The 19,490-nt window shown below is 39.4% G+C and overlaps 1 protein-coding gene across 1 annotated transcript in view; it reads right to left on the bottom strand.

The window, feature by feature from the left end:
- VKORC1L1 (vitamin K epoxide reductase complex subunit 1 like 1) overlaps positions 1-18,943 on the bottom strand; it is a 43,147-nt gene extending 24,204 nt beyond the window's left edge. Inside the window, exon 1 of the mRNA XM_039238078.1 lies at positions 18,679-18,943. Within this exon, the coding sequence (XP_039094009.1) occupies positions 18,679-18,872 (194 nt within the window). The 5' untranslated portion in view covers positions 18,873-18,943. The remainder of the gene's footprint in view (positions 1-18,678) is intronic.
- Positions 18,944-19,490: the final 547 nt, after the last annotated feature.

Raw genomic sequence — 19,490 nt, 5'->3', positions numbered from 1 at the left:
GCTAGTATGGAAAACGCAAGAAATAACAAGTGTTGGCAAGGCTGTGGAGAAAATGGAACCCTCCACGTCACGCACTATTGGTGGGAATGTAAATCAGTGCAGCTGCTATGGAAAACACTAGTTTCCCTCAAAAAGTTATAAATTCTGTATGACACTAATTCCGCTGCCAGGTATTCACCCAATGAAAACACTAGTTTCAAGATATACACACTCCTATTTAACTGCACTATTATTTATAATAGTTAAGACTTGAAGGCAATTGCCCACAGATGGATGGATAAAAAAACAAAGAGATGTATATATATGCACACTGAAATATGACTCAGCCATAAAAAAGAACAAAATCTTGCTATAAGTGACCACATGGATGAACCTCGAGGGTATCATGCTAAGTGAAATCAGAGAAAGACAAATATCACAAGATTTTACTTAAAGGTGGAATCTAAAAAACAAAAGAAAAAAAATAAACAGAAAAATTCTCACAAATACAGAGCGAAGGGGGATGGGCAAAACAGGTGAAGGAAATTAGGAGGTACAAACTTTCAGTTATTAAAAAAAGTCACAAACAGGGATGAAAAGTATAGCAAAAGGAATGCAGTCCATAATATTACAACAATGTTGTATGGTGACAGAGTGTACCTGCACGTATAGAATTGTGGATTCATTCTTTGGTACACCTGAAATACAACACTGAATGTCAAGTATACTTCAATTTTAAGAAATGCAACTAGTACTACACAGGTGATCAGTACTCCTAACCCCCATGTTGTTCAAGGGTCAACTGTATTAGCACACTACACAGATCATTCATGCCCCTTGCTAGGTCTTTTTAAAATATCTTAAGAGATGTTGCTAAATTAGTTCACAAAGAACTTCCTTTCACTTTTTAAGAGCTGCTATTAATTCACTATACGACAATACCATTAATTATTTCACCAGCTCCCCACTGACAGGTAATTAGGTTTTGTCCAAACTCTTATTATTATAAGCAGGGCAATGAATGTGTTCATACTATTTAACTGCCACATATAGGAGTGTATATGTACATGTATGTGTGTGTTTACAAGCACAGAAAAGAACTGCTAAAAAAAAAAAAAGGGTAGGTGCATTCTTTATGACTGTGCATATACATCCTATTTTTATTTACTTAAAATTTGTTACTGAATTATAGCATACATTCAGAAAAGTACACAAAACCTAAGTTTATAGCTTGATGAATTTTCCCAATGTAAGCACAACTGTGTAACCAGGACGCACATTAGGATACAGAATACTACAAGCCTCCAAAAGCTTGTCTTGTGTTCCTTTTTAGTGGGGTAACACTACCCTGACTTCTAACATCATAGAATAATTTTGTGTGTTTTGGAACTTATATTTTTGTGTCTGGCTCTTTCACTCACCATTATGGTTGTAAGAACCATCTATTTTTGTGTGTAAATTGTAACTCATTCATTCCTTGTTCTCTGTAATATTCTACTGTGTAAACACATCATAATTTATTTATCCTTACTACTCTTGAAGTACATACATTTTTAATTTTAATGGATATTATAAAACTGCTCTTCAGAATTTAGAATTCTACCATTACTATATGGAACTTGATATTTCTCTACATCTTAGCCAAGTTAATCAAAATTTTTTATTTCTGCCAATCTAATACATTAAAAATGTTTTCAGTAGAGTTTCAATGTGCTCTTCTCTTATTATGGCTGAAATTTCCTGCTTAAGAACTATTTGTGTTTATTTTCAACTGTCTTTTTTTTTTTTTTTAAGTTTATTTATTTATTTTGAGAGAGAAGTAGAGAGAGAATCCAAGCAGCTTCCATACTGTCAGCACAGAGCCCAATACAGGGCTTGAACTGAAGAACCATGAGATCACTACCTGAGATGAAATCAAAAGTTGGGATGCTTAACTGACTGAGCCACCCAAGTGCCCCTATTTTCAACTGTCTTTGAATGTCCTGTACCCACTTGTCTTATTGAGTTATTGGTCTTTCCTGTATTTATTTAAAAGGACTCTTGAGGAGCCTGAGTGGCTCAGTCGGTTGGGCTTCTGGCTTTGGCTCAAGTCATGATCTCACAATTTGTAGGCCCGTATCGGGCCCTGTGCTGACAGCTCAGAGCCTGGAGCCTCCTGTGTATTCTGTGACTCCCTCTCACTCTGCCTCTCCCCTGCTGGTGCACTCTCTCTCTCTCAAAAATAAATAAAAACATTTTAAAAAATAATATATAAATAAATGGACTCCTGTCTTTTCCTTTTACTTAAAGGAAGCTACTTGAAAATGATGCATGGCAAATATTTTTTCAGTTTATCTTTGACGTTCCAACTTCATTTATGCTAGTTTTTGCCACGCATAGGTTTTGTCTGTCTTTAAATTCATCAACTTTTTTTCTTTATGGTTTCTGAGATTTTATAAAACTTAGAGCAACTGGAACTCTCATATGTTGCTGGTGGGAATGTAACCTGGTACACTCACTGTGGAAAACAGTTTGGCAATATATACTAAAATTAAACATATATGTAGCCCTATCAGTTCCACTCAATTCCAAGAACAAATGAGTACTTAACACCCACCAAACACATACAAGAATGTTCTAAGCAGTTTTATTCATTTTAACACACACACACAAAAAAGTAAACAATCAAAAATTTCTATCGATGATAAAACTGTGGCATATTAACACACTACTATACAACAATAAAAAAAACCTGCTACATGCAACATAAATAAATCTCATGAATCTAATGTTAAGCGAAAGAAGCTAGACACAAAAGAAGACTTAATATTTTGATTTATTTGAAGATCAAAAACGGACAAAACTAATCAATGGATAGAGGCCCAAAAAGTGGTTACCATTGAGGGGGGTGGTACTGATTAGGGGGCAAATATAAGGGAAATTTTGGGGGTGCTAGAGCGAGTCTATTTCCTGATCTAGGTGATAGATCCTATGTGTACAGATACATAAAACTTACTGGTCCTTTAAAATACGTGTACTTTCCTATCTGTGAATTGTATCTAAATAAGTTTTTCTTCTTTAAAGTGAGATGGCAAACTAGCTTTCTTTCTTCTCAAATGTAGCTGACCAACTACTTATTGAAGAATTCATGACTTTCCTTTTCATTACATGTAACATTTCTATAAATGAGGTCATGGCACTACGCTCAGCTCTGTTCCGGGGATAACCTACCTACTCCGGCACTTTATCATTTTAGCTTTAGCACTGACTTTCGCAGCACTAATTCCCCTTTGTAAATTATTGATTTTCATATTTATTATGAAAAATCCCATTTCTGTTCTTTCATATAAACTTTAGCCACTCTGATATAATGCTGCCTTGTGACTGAGGGTTTTTCTTTTAGGCCTATTAAAACAGCTCTTTTAGCATATGCACAAGTTGTGCTTATAATGAAAGGAAAATAAGTAAAATAAATTGGTTAAGATGTTCATAAATAAAACTTCTTCAACACTACCACATGGCTAGAAGTGACTGGAACATATCTTCAATTTTAAGGCATATCTCAATTAAAATTTTTTTAAATATTTATTTTTGAGAGAGAGAGGGAGGGAGGGAAAGCGTGCACGAGTGGGGGAGGGGTAAAGAATGAGAAGGAGACAGAATCCAAAGGAGGCTCCAGGCCCTGAGCTGTCAGTCCAGAGCCTGACCCACGGCTGGAACCCACAAGCCATGATATCATGACCTGACCCAAAGTCAGACGCTTAACCAACTGAGCCACCCAGGTACTCCAAGACATATCTCAATTTCAGAAATGACAAAATGCAAAAGTGTATTTAGCAATATGCAACATGACAGTCTAGAGGGGATAATGACATCTTTCCAATATGACAGTTATCCTATCCAAGAACAAGTTGTTCAGCATTTATCCAATTTTATGTCCTTCGGTAACATTTCACATTTTTCAGTGATATCCTTTGTCTTCTTGTTAAATTTTTTTTAATGTATTCTTATATAGAGTTTTTTTACTTTAAAAATTCTGTTAGGAAGATGTGCAAAACCTCTGTTTAGAAACCTACAAAATATTATTGAGAAAAACTTGAAGACCAAAACATACAGAGAGACAATGTTCATGCCCTGGAAGACTCAACTGTGTAAAGATTTCAATTATCCCTAAACTTTTTCAATACCAATTCCAATCAAAATCCTAACAAATATTTTTGTGGAACCTTACAAGCTGATTCTAAAATGTATATACAAATGCAAGGGGCCAAAAATAACCAAGACTTATTATCTACTGTTTATCAGGATTTATAAAACTATGCAGTAACTCTCAAACTTGAGATTCTAAAGAGCTTTAGTTTATGTGATTTTTATCTATTATATTTATCACATTTGAAATTAAAACAGAAAACTGAAATATTTGTTCATTTAAAAATAACAAGAAACCCATTACATATTAACAGAAATAAATTCTTTATGAAAAATCAGTTTTCTAAACCAAAAACTTAGTGAAGAATCGTATCTGGCTTAAAAAGAGACAGTTGGTTTCTCATACCTGCTTTTGTATTAAATCTGTTTCAAAACCCCATGTCACACAGCCTCTAGAAAACCTACTGTACACTCATGAGAGAATGAGGGCAAATAGTATCTTACTATTACTGACAATAGTTTTGACCTCAAAGACCCTATCGGCCCAGGAGAATTGAAAGGGACCCACATGGCTTCAAGAGAACAACTGAAATAGAGTAGCTAAGACAGTGGCATGCTGGTGCAAGGACAAACAGAAGAATGGAACAGAGGAGCCCAGACAAACCCTTATGTGCACAGTCACCTGTTTTATGAAAAAAATGACTCTACAGAGCAAGGGAGAATGATCTTAAACTGGTGCCACAATAATATTAACTGGATAGTTATTTAGGAAAAAAAATCAAACTGATCTCCATCTCAGACCATTAACAAAAATTCCACATAGATTGTTGATCTAAATAGGAAAGGAAAAATGTAAGAGAAAATATCTTCATAGAGAATATCTTCAACACCAGGATACAAAAAGCTGATTATAAAGGAGGTTAACTATGTTAAAATTAATAATTTCTGTTAATCAAAACATACTTTTAAGAAAATACAAAGACAAAGCAAGCCATAGAGTGGAAGAGAATATCTGCAACACAGATTATCTGAAAAACTATGTATGTACACACTTATAATATACATATATACACATACATACATAGACACATGTGTGTATATATACATATATATACACACACAGATATATCTTAAAATGTCTTAAAATGAATAAGACAAAGAAAGAACACCAGGTAGAAAAATGGGCAAAAGACTTTAATGAGACTTTAATGAGCCTTTCAAAGAGAAGATATCTAACTGGCCAATAAACACAGGAAAGACTGCTCAACCGCATTAGTAATTAGGAAATGCAAATTAAAACCAAATCACAGTGTTAAATGGAACAACCACTTAGGGAAACTGTTCTATAGTTTCTAACAAAATTAAATACCTACTCTATGACCCAAAAATCCATTCTTCAATATATACCTCAGAGAAATGAGTGCGTGAGTGTGTGTGTGTATAAAATCATACAATGGCACTAAGCAATAAAAAAAGAATAACTGATAAAACCAACAACTTGGGTGAACTGCCAAAAAACATCACTATGCTGGGCAAAAGAAGCCAGACACAATAGAGTGCATACTGTTATGAGTCCCTTTACATGAAGTTCAAGAATAGACGGGGCGCCTGGGTGGCTTAGTCGGTTAAGCGTCCGACTTTCACTTGGGTCATGATCTCGCGGTTCGTGGGTTCGAGCCCCGCGTCAGGCTCTGTGCTGACTGCCAGCTCAGAGCCTGGAGCCTGTTTCAGTCTGTGACTCCCTCTCTCTCTGACCCTCCCCTGCTCACGCTGTCTCTCTCTCTCTACTAAAAAAAAAAAAAAAAAAAAAAAAAAAAAAAAAAAAAAAAAATTTAAAAAAAAAAAAAAAGAATAGAAAAAGCAAACTTACAGTGCAGAAGTCTAAACAGTATTGTCAGAACAATAGCTTTTGACTGAAAAGGAGCATGAGAAAACTTTCTGAGATGTAGGGACGTTCTTTTGAGTAACACACATACATACGTAAAAAAATTTTCAATCTGTACGTTTAAGATTTTTGCATTTTACTGTATATGAAATACACCTCAATAGCCCACAAAAATCCATTACATATCTACCAGAATGGTTAATAAAATTTAACAGACTGACAATTCCAACACCTGACAAACAGGTGGAATAACAGGAAATCTCATATATATTGGTTGGTAGGAATCTAAATTACTGCAATCACTTTGGAATTACCAACTAAAATTGAAGATACACAAAAATGCTCATAGCAGCATTACTCATAATTGCTGCAAAGTGTAAACAATTTATATGTCCATCCAAAAAAAGAGTGAATAAGTCAATTGTGATTTATCTGTATAACAGAATAGTCAGCAATGACACATAAACTCTAGCTCCATAAAACAAGGATGAATCTCACAAAATAATGTTGACTGAAAGCAGCCAGAATAAAGAATAAAAACGAAGCAGTTCCGTTTAAATGGAACCGTTTACAGAGTTCAAAAAGCAGGAAAAACTAAACCAAGTTTAGATGCAACCTTAGGTAGAAAAGTAAGAAAGTGAGTATCATAAAAGTCAGGACAAAAGTGAGTTCCTCTTGAGAAGGAGGAAGAGTATGTTTGATAAGGAGGGGAGTTAAAGGAAGGCTTTCTGAAGACAGGAGTCTATCTGATGACCTGAATGCTGGTTACAGGCGTTATGCTTTGTCAATTATTACATCAAAAAAGATGCACAGCTCAATGAGTCTTCCAAAGGCATGTTACAAATCAGAACAAAAAAGTTTAAAAAAAAAATCAATGGGACCTGGTGACTGACTGGATTTGGGGGGTGGGGGGTGGAGAAACAACAAAGGACAACTCCCAGGTTTCAGACTTGCACAACTGCTCGCTCGGGTGGTGATGCCTTTCACTGGGATCAGAAACAGCATTTTCAGGGCAAGAATATTAATGAAATCTTGGACACGTTAAATTTATAGTACTCTGGAGACCTCTAAGTAGAGATGTCCAGCAGGCATTGAGATAGGCAGATCTAGAGTTCAAAGGAAAGCGATAAATTTTGAGGCTACAGACATAAATTTCCAGGCTAGAGATATAAGCTTTAAGTTCAACCGTGACTGCATGGGCACAACTGTTTAGAGAAAGAAGACTAACAAGAGGGTAGGGTTGATTCCTGGTAAACCAACATTTAATGGGCAATTACAGGAGGATAAGCCAGTGAAGAAAGCTGAGAAGTAACCAAGTGGTAGGAGGAAAATCAAGAACATGTCATGAACCAGTAAGCAAAGGAAGAGAACATCTCATGAGTAATAAGTCACCCACTGCAGGTTGATACATACTTAAGAGAGAATATGGCTTATGTGCAATACTCAGCAAGCCAGTTTTTACTCCACCTCTTTCTGGTTGATTTGAGACAAGCAACAACCCAAGAGAAAAACCAATGCTTCTGAGAATGGCTGAAAGTTTCTGTGTTATCTTTAGAAGTGAGCAATCAAGGCCCCTCTCACTGTTCTTTGTCCCTGATTCTCAAGAAGGAAGAGGACAGATTTGAGAGCACTGATTGGGTCTGTGTGATACTGGGTAGAATCGCCATTAGAAGGTCAGCACACAAGTACAGGCTCACTTTTCTGCTTGTTCCACGTGACTGAAGTGGTATGAGAAAGCCCTCAAGAGGGTTTCTCTTCTCTAAGTGAGAGCCAGGGCCAAACCTACTGCTTGGGCAGAAAAGGCCTGAGGCGCGTAGCCAAGGCCAGATCAGCAATCAGCCAAAGCAAATGTGCGCTCTGGTTACATGGCCCTGAGCACTGATAGGAATGAGTTAGAGCAGGCTTCGCTCACATCACAAAGGAAAAATCTAGTCATGTTTGAGAACTGGAAGATGAAAGGGGTCTACCTCACAGCCTGTTTTAGTTTGAAACAATTTAAGCTTAACTGGATTTTTTTCAAAAAAGCATTTCCACATGAAACCAGCTGGGCTCATTACATTCTTTGGTCTTGGGAGTTTGATACCTACGTCTTGGTTAAGAATAAATGCAAAGTTTTCATTTGTAAGTACAAATATTTAATATAGATTTCTTCCTTGCGGGGCCTATAGACTTGAAAATAGTGGATATAGACTAGAGAAAATTGTTCTTGGAATCCCTGACCAGAACACCATAATAAAAATGTCTCAATTTACAGCACCACATAAATTACATACAAAACAAGACCACAAAAGGCATCTAGGTTAAAATGATAACAGATTAGCAACTCCAGAATAAATAGATACAATATGTTCCTTGGTGGGAAGATTTGAGTAAAGGTTGACTCCCAAATTCATCTAAAAATTAAGTACAATTCTAATCAAAATCTCATTGGGATGCTTTTTTAGAGCTCATCAAAATAAATTATAAAATTCATCTGACATGGTAAATACATGAGAATAGCCAAGATACTGTTTGAAAATGAGCTTTTTGCCCTATCAGATATCAAATTACTATTTAAAGCCACAGGGCAGAGAGGGACTGTAGTAATGGAAATGTGGGGAAACACAGACAACATGTCACTAGAACAGAGCTGAGAATCCAGAAAGAGGCCCTATAGAATATAAAGAAATTCTTGTGGCATTTCAAATATGGTCAGGTCAATAAATTGGAGTTTGGCAAAAAAGTTAGATCCCTGCCTCACACCACACACAAAAGTAAATTCCACTCAAACTAAAGGAACTAAATATGAAAAAAAATCAAACAAAATATATAAAAGTTAAAAAAAAAACAACCTTGGGATGCTAGAGATTTTGCTAAACAAGATTAATAAAAGAGAAAAAAAACATGTTTTAAAATAACAGCTACATTTTATGAGCACTTACTTTCGTGCCAGGCAGTGTACTAAGACTGTTTATAGATACTGGTGCATTGGTATACTTCATATTCACAACAGTCCTGAGTTAGATGCTATTGTTACCCTCATTCTATGAAAAGAAAACTGAGATAAAAGAGAGATCAAGTTATGCAGCCAAGATTTCAACCCAGGTACTCTTGCTCTATAGAAGTCTGTGATCTTAACTTTTGGCACAATGCACAAGCAGAAATGAATCAAACTTATAAAACACAGTGTAGGTGAGTATACTCCACCTTAATTCATATTTTGTCATGGACCTTCCACTATTTTACTTCTCAAATACAATGACTAATTTATTTTTTTGTTTTTGAGAGAGAGAGCACAAGCAGGGGAGGGACAGAGAGAGAGAAAGAGAGTGATGCACAGAATCTGAAGCAGGCTCTAGGCTCTGAGCTGTCAGTGCAGGCCCAACGCAGGTCTTGAACTCATGAACTGTGAGTGAGATCATGACCTGAGCCGAGTGGGACACTTAACTGACTGAGCCACCCAGATGCTCCTCAATGACTATTTTTTAAAAAGTCTATAGTCACACAACAGTGACAATAGCATCCTTGAAATTCCCCTAAATTATAGATGCTCATAACAAAAGCAACTTTATAGCTTATGATCTAATGGCTTTAACAATTCTTAGTAAAAGAATTTTTTTCCAAATGAAATTTTATGTGGATTTATAATGAGAAACAGATTAAAGCAGTATTTCATTCTATCATTGTATTTTATTTTTTTAAAGCATTTACAGCTTTCTTTTTTTTTAAAGTGTTTTATTTTATTTATTTATTTTAAACAGGCTCCACGCCCAACATGGGGCTTGAACTCACAACCCTGAGGATCAAGAGTCTGACTGATGCTCTACTGACTGAGCCAGCCAGACAAACTTTTCTTTTAATTCACAAACTTTTCTTTTAATTTTTTTACATTTACTTATTTTTGAGAGACAGAGTAAGACAGAGCATGAGTGGGGGAGAGGCAGAGAGAGAAGGAAACACAGAATCCGAAACAGACTCCAGGCTCTGAGAAAGCATTCGGCACAGAGCCTGACGCGGGGCTTGAACCCAGGAGCTGTGAGATCTTCACCTGAGCCAAAGTCAGATGCTCAACCAATGGAGCCACTCAGGCGCCCCAAGACAAACTTTAAGTTTCGGATGATTAGGGCAGTCAGACTTGTTCTGTTTTGATTGCACAGTATCAAGAAAAGCCTGATCCAAAGAGATTAGCAGTTGCAAATGATAAAGAGGTTTTTTGTTATTTTTTTAATAGTATATTAATGCTATCTAAGGATTTTATTATACCTGTCCAGAAGTCTAAGTAGAAGAATATTACTAAATTAAATCTCTAATAATAAATCTTAAAGTATATAATAATCATGACATATTATGCATAAAGCAGCCACATGTAATAGCATAAGGCAATGAGTTTCGTAACAGTGAATTTGCTGATATAATTTTACATGAGCAAACAAGCAATGGCCTGAATTTTTAAAATACCTATATAAAGCTATAATTCTTCTAATCAATAGTATTTTTTAGAATTCAAGTATATATACAAAGAAAGCAAGAAACTCTAAGGATTGTTACCCTGAATGGTGGTATTATGGATAATTTTAATTTTTTTAAACTCTATCTTAAGAGAGAGAGAGTGCACAAGCAGGGGAGAGGCAGAGAGGGAGAAAGAGAGACAAGATCCCAAGCAGGCTCCACACCAGCAGCATGGAACCCAACACGGGCCAATACCCTGAACCGTGAGATCATGACCTGAGGCAAAATCAAGTCAGACACTTAAGGGACTGAGCCACCCAAGTGCCCTGGGATAATTTTAATTTTGTCCTTTTGCTTATTTTCCTTCAAATATTCTAAATATGTTACTTTCCCCTTTTTTTTTTAATTTTTATCTCAAAATAACTATAAATCACAGAGATTTGCAAGAAATGCACAGGATGGTTTCCAGAACACTTTACCAACCCCTCCCCCAAGGTTAATATCTTGAGTAACTATAGTACAATATCACAACGAAAAGACTAATTTTCTTTTTTTTTTTGAAAGAGAGAGGGAATGAGCAAGGGACAGGCAAAAAGAGAAGGGTCAGAGGATCCAAAGCAGGCTCCATGCTGAGAGCAGAGACCCCAACACAGGACCGGAACCCACAAACCTCAAGATCATGACCTGAGCCAAACAAAGTCGGACATTCAACCAATTGCCACCCAGGTACTCCCAGGAAACTAAACTTAGTACAATGTAGAGTCTCTTGAGATTTCACTAGTTTCACCTGCATGTGTGTGTGTGTGTGTGTGTGTGTGTGTGTGTGTGTGTTTCTATGCAATTTTATCACATTTGTAGCTTCTGTAACCACAAGTGAAATACAGAACTGTTCCTTTCCCATGAAGCTCCCTCAAGCTACCTGCCTTAACCAAGTCACCCCTTCCTCCATTTTGATATCCCTGGCAACTACTAATCTGTTCTCCATCACTATAATTTTGCTATTTCAATAATGCTATATATATGCAATCATACAATATGCAACTAGTTAAAACTGGCACTTATTTTCACCTAGCATAACTATCCTGTGAGATAACCCGGCAGTAGAAATCAGTGGTCTTTACTGTGTTAAAAATTGAGCATGTTATACATCTGAGCATATATAAATGTTTATAATGTTTTAAAGTTTAACATGTTAAAATGTAAATCAAATGCTTCTGAAATCCCTGCTGTACCGCCACATAACTAAGAGTTGGGAGAACGAGGGGCACCTGGGTGGCTTAGTCGGTTAAGCGTCCAACTTTCGCTTAGGTCATGATCTCGCGGTTCGTGGGGTCCAGCCCTGCGTCGGGCTCTGTGCTGAATGCCAGCTCAGAGCCTGGAGCCTGTTTCAGTCTGTGACTCCCTCTCTCTCTGACCCTCCCCTGCTCACGCTGTCTCTCTCTCTCTCCTAGAAATAAATAAAAATATTAAAAAAAAAAAAGAGTTGGGAGAACGAATTTTGAAGACGGATAATCTAATACCAATCTAGTGCAACTGAATACAAATACTATATAGAAGAGAAACCCAAGACTCAGTGCCTATCAGTTTCATCCATGTTTACAAGAACACATGGTTTATAAGAATGTCTGGTTTTGCCTTTTTCTGGACAAGCTCTAGATTCCAGTCCTTTCCCAACCCAGGTGGGTCTATCTTACATTCAAATATGCCCCACACTAGTATCCCCAAATGGCCACTGTTTTCTGCCTTTCTTCATACTGTCCCCTAGAGTCTTCCAAACTGTCAAGGAAATGAGTCCCTGTTAAATTCCTACCTCTGTATGGTGATTTAGCCAGCACCACACCCCAGGCCCGATTCTCCTGACTCCATGTACAGTAGATTCATGACTCATCTCTCTCAGAAAGGGCTATCCAACCCTAGTACAAATTCAAACTAACTTTTTCCCCTCCCCGCCTCAGGTGCCCTTTATCTCCTTTTCCTTGGCAATTATGTTGAAGTGTTCCTGATAGCTCACCCCACTGCATACCTGTTCACTAGGTGTGACAAACTCCTTATCTTCACAAGTTTAGGATTAGAAGGCAAACACTGCAGAAACTTACTTCTTATATACCATGCCTTCATAGTAATGTCCTTTTCCAAAAAGATTGCTCTAAAAAAGTAAAAGCTATAATGCAAACTCCAGGCATTTCTGGCATACAGATGTGAAAAAAAATGAAATCAATGTTTGCATAGTTTAAAAAATTTGGCTGATATGGGCATCACTCTATCAATATTAGATAACTCAATCTAATATTGAGACAGACTGCTTGGGTTAGAATCAGGCCTGTGACATCGTATTATCTAAATCAAGTTTTATATTTTGTGTACCTCAGTTTTCTCATCTGTAAAATGGTGATAAAAGCACCTCATAGGACTGTTATGAGAATTAAATAATAGAATTAAAGCAATGAGAACACTGCTTAGCACACAGGTTTCACAGTTATCTCTAACACGTGGCAGTATGGTCACCCTTTGTGGGTATGTCTCTTTTCCTCTTGTCCTCTAAGTTTGTACTGATTCTGAGATTTCCATACCCAGAAACAATAGTGATATAAGAACGTATATTTTATTTATTAGATTCATATCAATTAGTCAAAACGAACTACTAGAACAAATTTTGTTTTACATACTAGCAAGTGTTAACATCGCAACAAATATGAATGTAAGCACTTAAAATATGTGATGGAAAGAATGCTAGCAAGAAGTAAAGTACACGTCAGGATATATGATAATTTATGTTTAAAAATGGGAAGAATAATACAGTCATATTTATGCCTGTATATGCATAAAACGGCCCTGGAAAGTTTCACAACTGCTGATGCAGAAGGAGAACCACATGTCTGGGTGACAGGGTTATGAAGGAGATTATTTACCATATATGCTTTACTATCTTTGAATTTCAAGTAGCAAATGCATTATCTATACAAGAATTTAACTGAAAAAAAAAAATGTAGGCAGGGCCTCTAAACAAGTACTCTGGAAGCCAGGCTTCTTCTGGTTCCAGTCTGCCCTAACTGTGTTACCTTGGGCAAGCTGCTTAACCTCTGAGTCTGGTGGACTAAGCGAGGAGCACCAAAGACTTCTCGGTTCTATTCTAAAAATGTTAAGATCTCAGGGAGCCTGGCTGACTGAGTCAGTAGAGCATGTGACTCTTGATCTCAGGCTCATGAGTTCAAACCCCACACTGAGCAGGAGAGCCTACTTAAAAAAAAAGAAAAAAGAAAAAAAAAGTAAGATTTTAACAAAAGGGGTAGTAAGGAAATGGCACTACTACTTTTTTTTACCATGAGAGGTACTAATACAACCTTTTGCAAAAGAAGGCAACTTTTTGAGAAGTTTGATAGCTTTCAAATACTGTTTTACAGCTTTTAATAATGTAGAGTTGTTGAGCCTATTAATCTTTAAAGATAACTTGTATTATTCTTAACAACAACAACAAAAAAACAACCCTTTCTTGGAAGGGGGTCTAATGTAACTTGCAGAAAATACCTATAAAGAATATTCTGCGTATCATATTGTTTCTCTTACCACACTTCTGAAATTGCTTTAAATGGACTTTAAGTCTTTATACTATGGCTTGGAGTGAACAATAAAGTAAAATAACTTACATTTAAAATACATAAATGACTATACCTTAAACAAAAAACTTACACTACTTAAAAGCATCTATTATCAAATACTGGAAAAAAAAAAAAGTAACATCTCCAATCAACAGCAACAGCCATAATTGAGTACATAATTTATTCCAGGTACCATCCAGGTATTTATTCCTCATATCATCGTCAATCCCACCATTCTCTGGCAAAGCAGGTTTTAACAGCCCCATTTAACATAAGTAGTAATGGAGGCTCCCTGAAGATAAGTGACCAGCTTGAGGCCACAGTCTAACAAGCAACAGAGGTAGGAGCCCACCCAGAATCTTTGGACCTGAGCTTTGCATAAAACAGGGGCTACTTAATGTTGGCTGCAAGGCTGGTGCAGGTTTGCAACACTTTTTACTTATTTATATAAAAATGTGGGGGCGCCTGGGTGGCTCAGTCGGTTAAACGTCCCACTTCGGCTCAGGTCATGATCTCACAGTTCATGGGTTCAAGACCCGCGTTGGGCTCTGTGCTGACAGCTCAGAGCCAGGAGCCTGCTTTGGATTCTGTATCTCCCTCTCTCTCTGACCCTCCCCTGCTCATGCTGTGTCTTTCCGTCTCTCAGAAATAAAAATAAATAGATAAAAATGAAGTTTATTTTTTAAAAAAAGGTAAAAATGAGGAAAAATAATAATAAAGCAAACTTTTTAATAAAGCTAAATGACCCAATTTCATTTCATTTTATTTTAGAGAGAGACGGTGCAAGTGCGGGAGGGGGCAGAGGGAGAGAGAATCTAAAGCAAACTCAGCAGGGCCCAACGCAGGGCTCCGAGTAGAGTAGAAATCAAGAGTGAATATTCAACCGAGAGCCACCCAAGGGCCCCTAAATGATTCAATTTAGAGGTCTTTTATTCTGAAATTCTGCCCTCTCAAATTATTTGAGTTAAAATATCCTTTTTTAAAAATGAAATGATGGTAAAAGTAGCTAGTGATATGCTGCTGTTTTTATTGGTTACACCTGGCAAAACAAAAAAACCCAAAAAAATTGGTAACTTCCACTGCACCCAATGGGGGAGGGGGGGATAATTCTTCTTTTAAAAAAAATTCTAAGTTTATTTATTTGGCAAGAGATAGTGACAGTGCGAGTGGGGGAGAGGCAGAGAGAGAGGATCCCAAGCAGGCTCTGTGCTGCCAGCGCAGAGCCCCATGTGGGGGCTTGAACCCACGAAACCTCAAGATCATGACCTGACCCAAAACCAAGAGTCGGACGCCCAACCGAGCCACTTAGGTGTCCTTTTCTTTTCTTTTAATTTTTATTTGAGAAAGAGAGCACACTCAGGGGTGAGGGGCAGAGGGAGAGAGGGAAGGGGAGAGGAAGGGGGAGAGGGAGAGAGAGAAAGGGAAAGGGGAGAGAGAAAGGAGAGAGAAGGAGCGGGCAGGGGAGAGAGAGAGAATCTTAAGCAGGCTCCATGCTCAGCACAGAGCCTGAAGCAGGGCTTGATCCCATGACTCTGGGATCATGACCCAAGATAAAATCAAGAGTCAGATGCTCAACCAACTGAACCATCCAGGTGCCCCAATAATTTCTTTTGGAATTCAAAGTCTGGAAACTGTTCCCTTAAGACAATGATACCTTCCTAAATACTAGAGGACTTTACAAACACACAACTCCACCTAAAATTCTCTCTTTAATCTCTATTCTGTTTTGATTAAGACACTGAAGGATTGAGAAATGAGAACAAAGTGGGTTTTAGCAATCCAAAGTCACATGAGTTAACACTGGGGTGGGGGGTGGGGGCCTTCCTCAGGATTCTTTTCATCAGGTAACTTTTCTCATCTTTCATCTGCAATTTGACTCACTCTAACATGGGCTCAGACTTTCTTTTCCCAAAATAGTCACATTTTTAATACTTCTACTAAGTGGCAATCAATACTTCAGACAAATAAAAAAGAATTACTTGAGGTCTCCAAACCGATTTTATTCAAAGCCTTTCTGAAGACATAAAAACTTTTAACGATGTTTATTCTATCTACATCCAAAAAAATTTTTTTTGGTCTATAAATCAGACTCAAGCCACTTTAACTTCCAAATTTCTGTTATCTCCATCTCACTCACTCACACACACACACACACACACACACACAGTATATGTATATATATAATTATATTTGTAAGGCAAATAAGCTATTTATTCCTTTTGTTAGTCATGTTTTATTTCTTACCTACCCTCTTTAAGCAAGGATCAAATTTAAAATATTTTATGTAACTAAAAGTTAGCTGCAGTCACAACATTAAATTCACATTTAAAACTCCAGTTCTAGGGGCACCAGGGGTGGCTCAGTTGGTCAAACATCGAATTTGGCTCAGGTCATGATCTCACAGTTAGTGAGTTCGAGCCTCAAGTTAGCTCTGTGCTGACAGCCCTGAGCCAGCAGCCTGCTTCAAATTTTGTGTGCCTCTGTCTCTCTGTCTGGCCCTCCCCACTATTCTCATTCTCTCTCTCTCTCTCTCTCTCTCGCTCTCAAAAACAAATAAAACATTTAAAAAAAATTTTTTTAAACTCTGGTTTAAGATCCAGTTATTTTTAGTCTTACTTATATATACTTGGTATACTTACATATACATTTAATATGCTATTTGATGTTATTTATATTACTTTATGGTGCTTTATTAAAAAAAATTTTTAAAGCACAAAAACCTAGAACTTATAGGATATGTAACAGAAAATACGTAGAGTCTATACATATTACATGGTTTAAAACATGCCTTCTCGAAGGAAAATCAATTTTAAGAACTTAACCATACAGTTTGGATAACATAAAGCACTCTTTCCACGCCCACATGTTAAAAGGCCCAGTTAAATTTATTATAGACTACAGTGTTTTCAAAATCTAAAACCGGTAATAATTCTGCCTAAACTCATGCTAATCTAATATCAAAAGTTATTTTTATTTCTTCTTTTTAAAAATTACTTGAAATATATTGCTGGATAGTCTTTTCACTATGTATTTATTCAACTAACTCTGGGTGCAAGCTACTTTTAAGTGTAAAAGTCCTTTCCAATGGAAGTGAAAAGAACATAAAAATGTTTGCATAAAATACACTCAGTGGCTCTCAAAGGGACGCTGAGTCTATTAAGCCTATTAACTTGGCTCAAAATACCCAATCAAAAATGTTAGCTTTTTGTCACATTGATATATTTTAACTGTTAACTAATATCTACATTTTAAACGCATTGTGTTTAATGTAGCAATAATGATGACTATTTTCCCCACTAACGCAACAGGATTTTAAGGGCAAACGGGATAGAGCTGTCTACGTGGAAAAGACTGGCAGCCTATAGTTTGTAAACAGTAACAAGACAAACTCCAGTGCTTGCTCCTTCATGTAATCACCAATATGTAGGTCAAAATAAACTAGTGAGCTCTACATTACTATCTACCTAGCAATTACAGATCAACAGGAGGGCAAGAAACTGCTCAAACAGGACTACTGTTAAGAAATGCAAATACTAAGCATTGTATGTCTTTATAAAAACTGTAACCTATCAATTCTGAAATCATTTTTCACTTTTGCTACTTTTAATGAACCCTCCTCACTAATTTAAAAAAAAAAAAAAGCAGCCACTTTAAGATGTAAATTCCTCTTTTTTTCCAAAGTAACTTGCCTTGGAAAATCTAATGCAGAAAATAGAATATAACAGATAAATCACTACATTTTTAAAAACCTAAAGTTATCAGTAAGAAAACAAAAAACAAAAAACAATCCCTCCACTTAGAAAACGCGTGTATTTTTAACCTTCTATGGGTATCCCCTTATACTAATCAACAACGTTTAAAAGTCACCAAATGCCCCAAACATTACCACTACACATGACATACTCCCTTTTACTCAAATGAAGCTTAAACTAGACCCAAACTCAGGCCAATTTCCCCTCTCAGGCACACTGAAATATACGAGGGGGAATCCAAGAAATCAGGTATGTTAAGTACCGGTATCTTCTTCCAGAGTAGGGTCAAATTCGTGTTTGCCTGCAAATGTCACCGTCTCAAGAAGTCTGCAAATTCTCATTAGCGCTAGAGAGTACAAAGAGGCCCGACCACAGAAACACCTGTCCTAGCACCGAGAAGACAGTGGGAAATGCAACCCCCCAAGCCCACGCCGGCCGCACAGCCTCCGGCTGCAGCGAGCCGGGACGAGGGGTGGACACTGACCTCACCGCTCCCTCGGCAGGGTCCCACACTCCCGACCCGCCTTCCCCGGCGAGAACCAGGAAATCTGTCAAGCCGGCCGGGACCCACCCTCCGCGAACCCCTCTCGCTCCTTCCCAGCCCGGCCCCACTGCCCAACTGCTCCCGGTCCGCTCCGGCCTCCCGGCTGCACTCTGCCACCTCATCCCTCCTCGTCGGTCTCGCGGCCCCGCCACCTCCACCCCCGGGAGCCTGGACTCGGGCCGCCCCCCGGGCCAGAGCCCCCTGCCGCCGCCCCCGTCCCTGGCCAGGCTCGCAGCACCGTCCGTCCCTCCGCGGCCCGGTCCCCGCCGCCCCCCAGGCCCGAGCTCCCGCCGCGCGCTCCCCACCCCCAGCCTCCGCCCTCACCCCGCTCGGCCGCTCCCGGCCCGCTCCCCCCAACCGGGCTACCTGGAGGCAAGGGCGGCGGAGCATTTCACCCAGGGCCCTAGGTCGCAGAGGGCCCGGTGCTCGGGGTCCCGCTCCTTCTCCCGCTCCACGTGGTAGGCGTAGATGGAGAGCAGGATCCCGGCGGCGCACACTGCATACCGGGCCACCCGCTCCCACCGCGGCACCGACACTCTCAGCAGGACGGGCGCCGCCATCTTCCCCCCTCCGCCGCCGCCGCCTCCTTCGCCGCCGCCGCCGCCGCCGCCTCCCTCCGCCTCCACCTCAGCCGCCGCCGCCCGTCGGGGCCCGACCCAGCCGCCGCCGCTACCACCGCCGCCTCCGCCGCCGCCGCCACCGCCGCCGCCGCCGCCGCGCCCCATTGGCTCGACCGCCTCCTCTGGGCCCCGCCCCCACAGGCGCGCGGCCCAACCGCCCCGAAAGGAGAGAGCCCGGCGGGGCGGGGAAGGCGCGCGCGGGCGCGGAGGGAGGGGCGGAGCGCGCAACCGTCGGGAGGCCGGGCCGGCAGGCGGAGACAGAGGCGGCGCGGCGCGCGCAGCGGGCGGGGCAGAGGGAGGGGGCGTGGTCAGAGGGAAGGAGGGGGCGGGGCTCCGGGAGGTAAAGGAAGGGGAGGGGAGGGAAGGGGAGGAGTCGTGAGGTAAGAGGGGAGGGATCGTGAAGGGAGGAGTGAGGTGGGGCGGTGAGATGCCTCAGGGCCTTGGGGGGGGGGACTGACTGGGTGCAACAAATAATAAATTTCACCTGTGACTGAGAAAGCACTTGGCCCCTCCCCCTGGGGAGTGGTGATCAATTTCCATCCTTTTTCCCTTTTTTGT

Source organism: Hyaena hyaena, unplaced genomic scaffold (assembly GCF_003009895.1).
Source record: "Hyaena hyaena isolate Hyena2069 unplaced genomic scaffold, ASM300989v1 scaffold_135, whole genome shotgun sequence".
NCBI lineage: Eukaryota > Metazoa > Chordata > Mammalia > Carnivora > Hyaenidae > Hyaena > Hyaena hyaena.
Note: the sequence above shows the minus strand (reverse complement) of the source record. Positions and strands in the feature narration are given on the sequence as shown.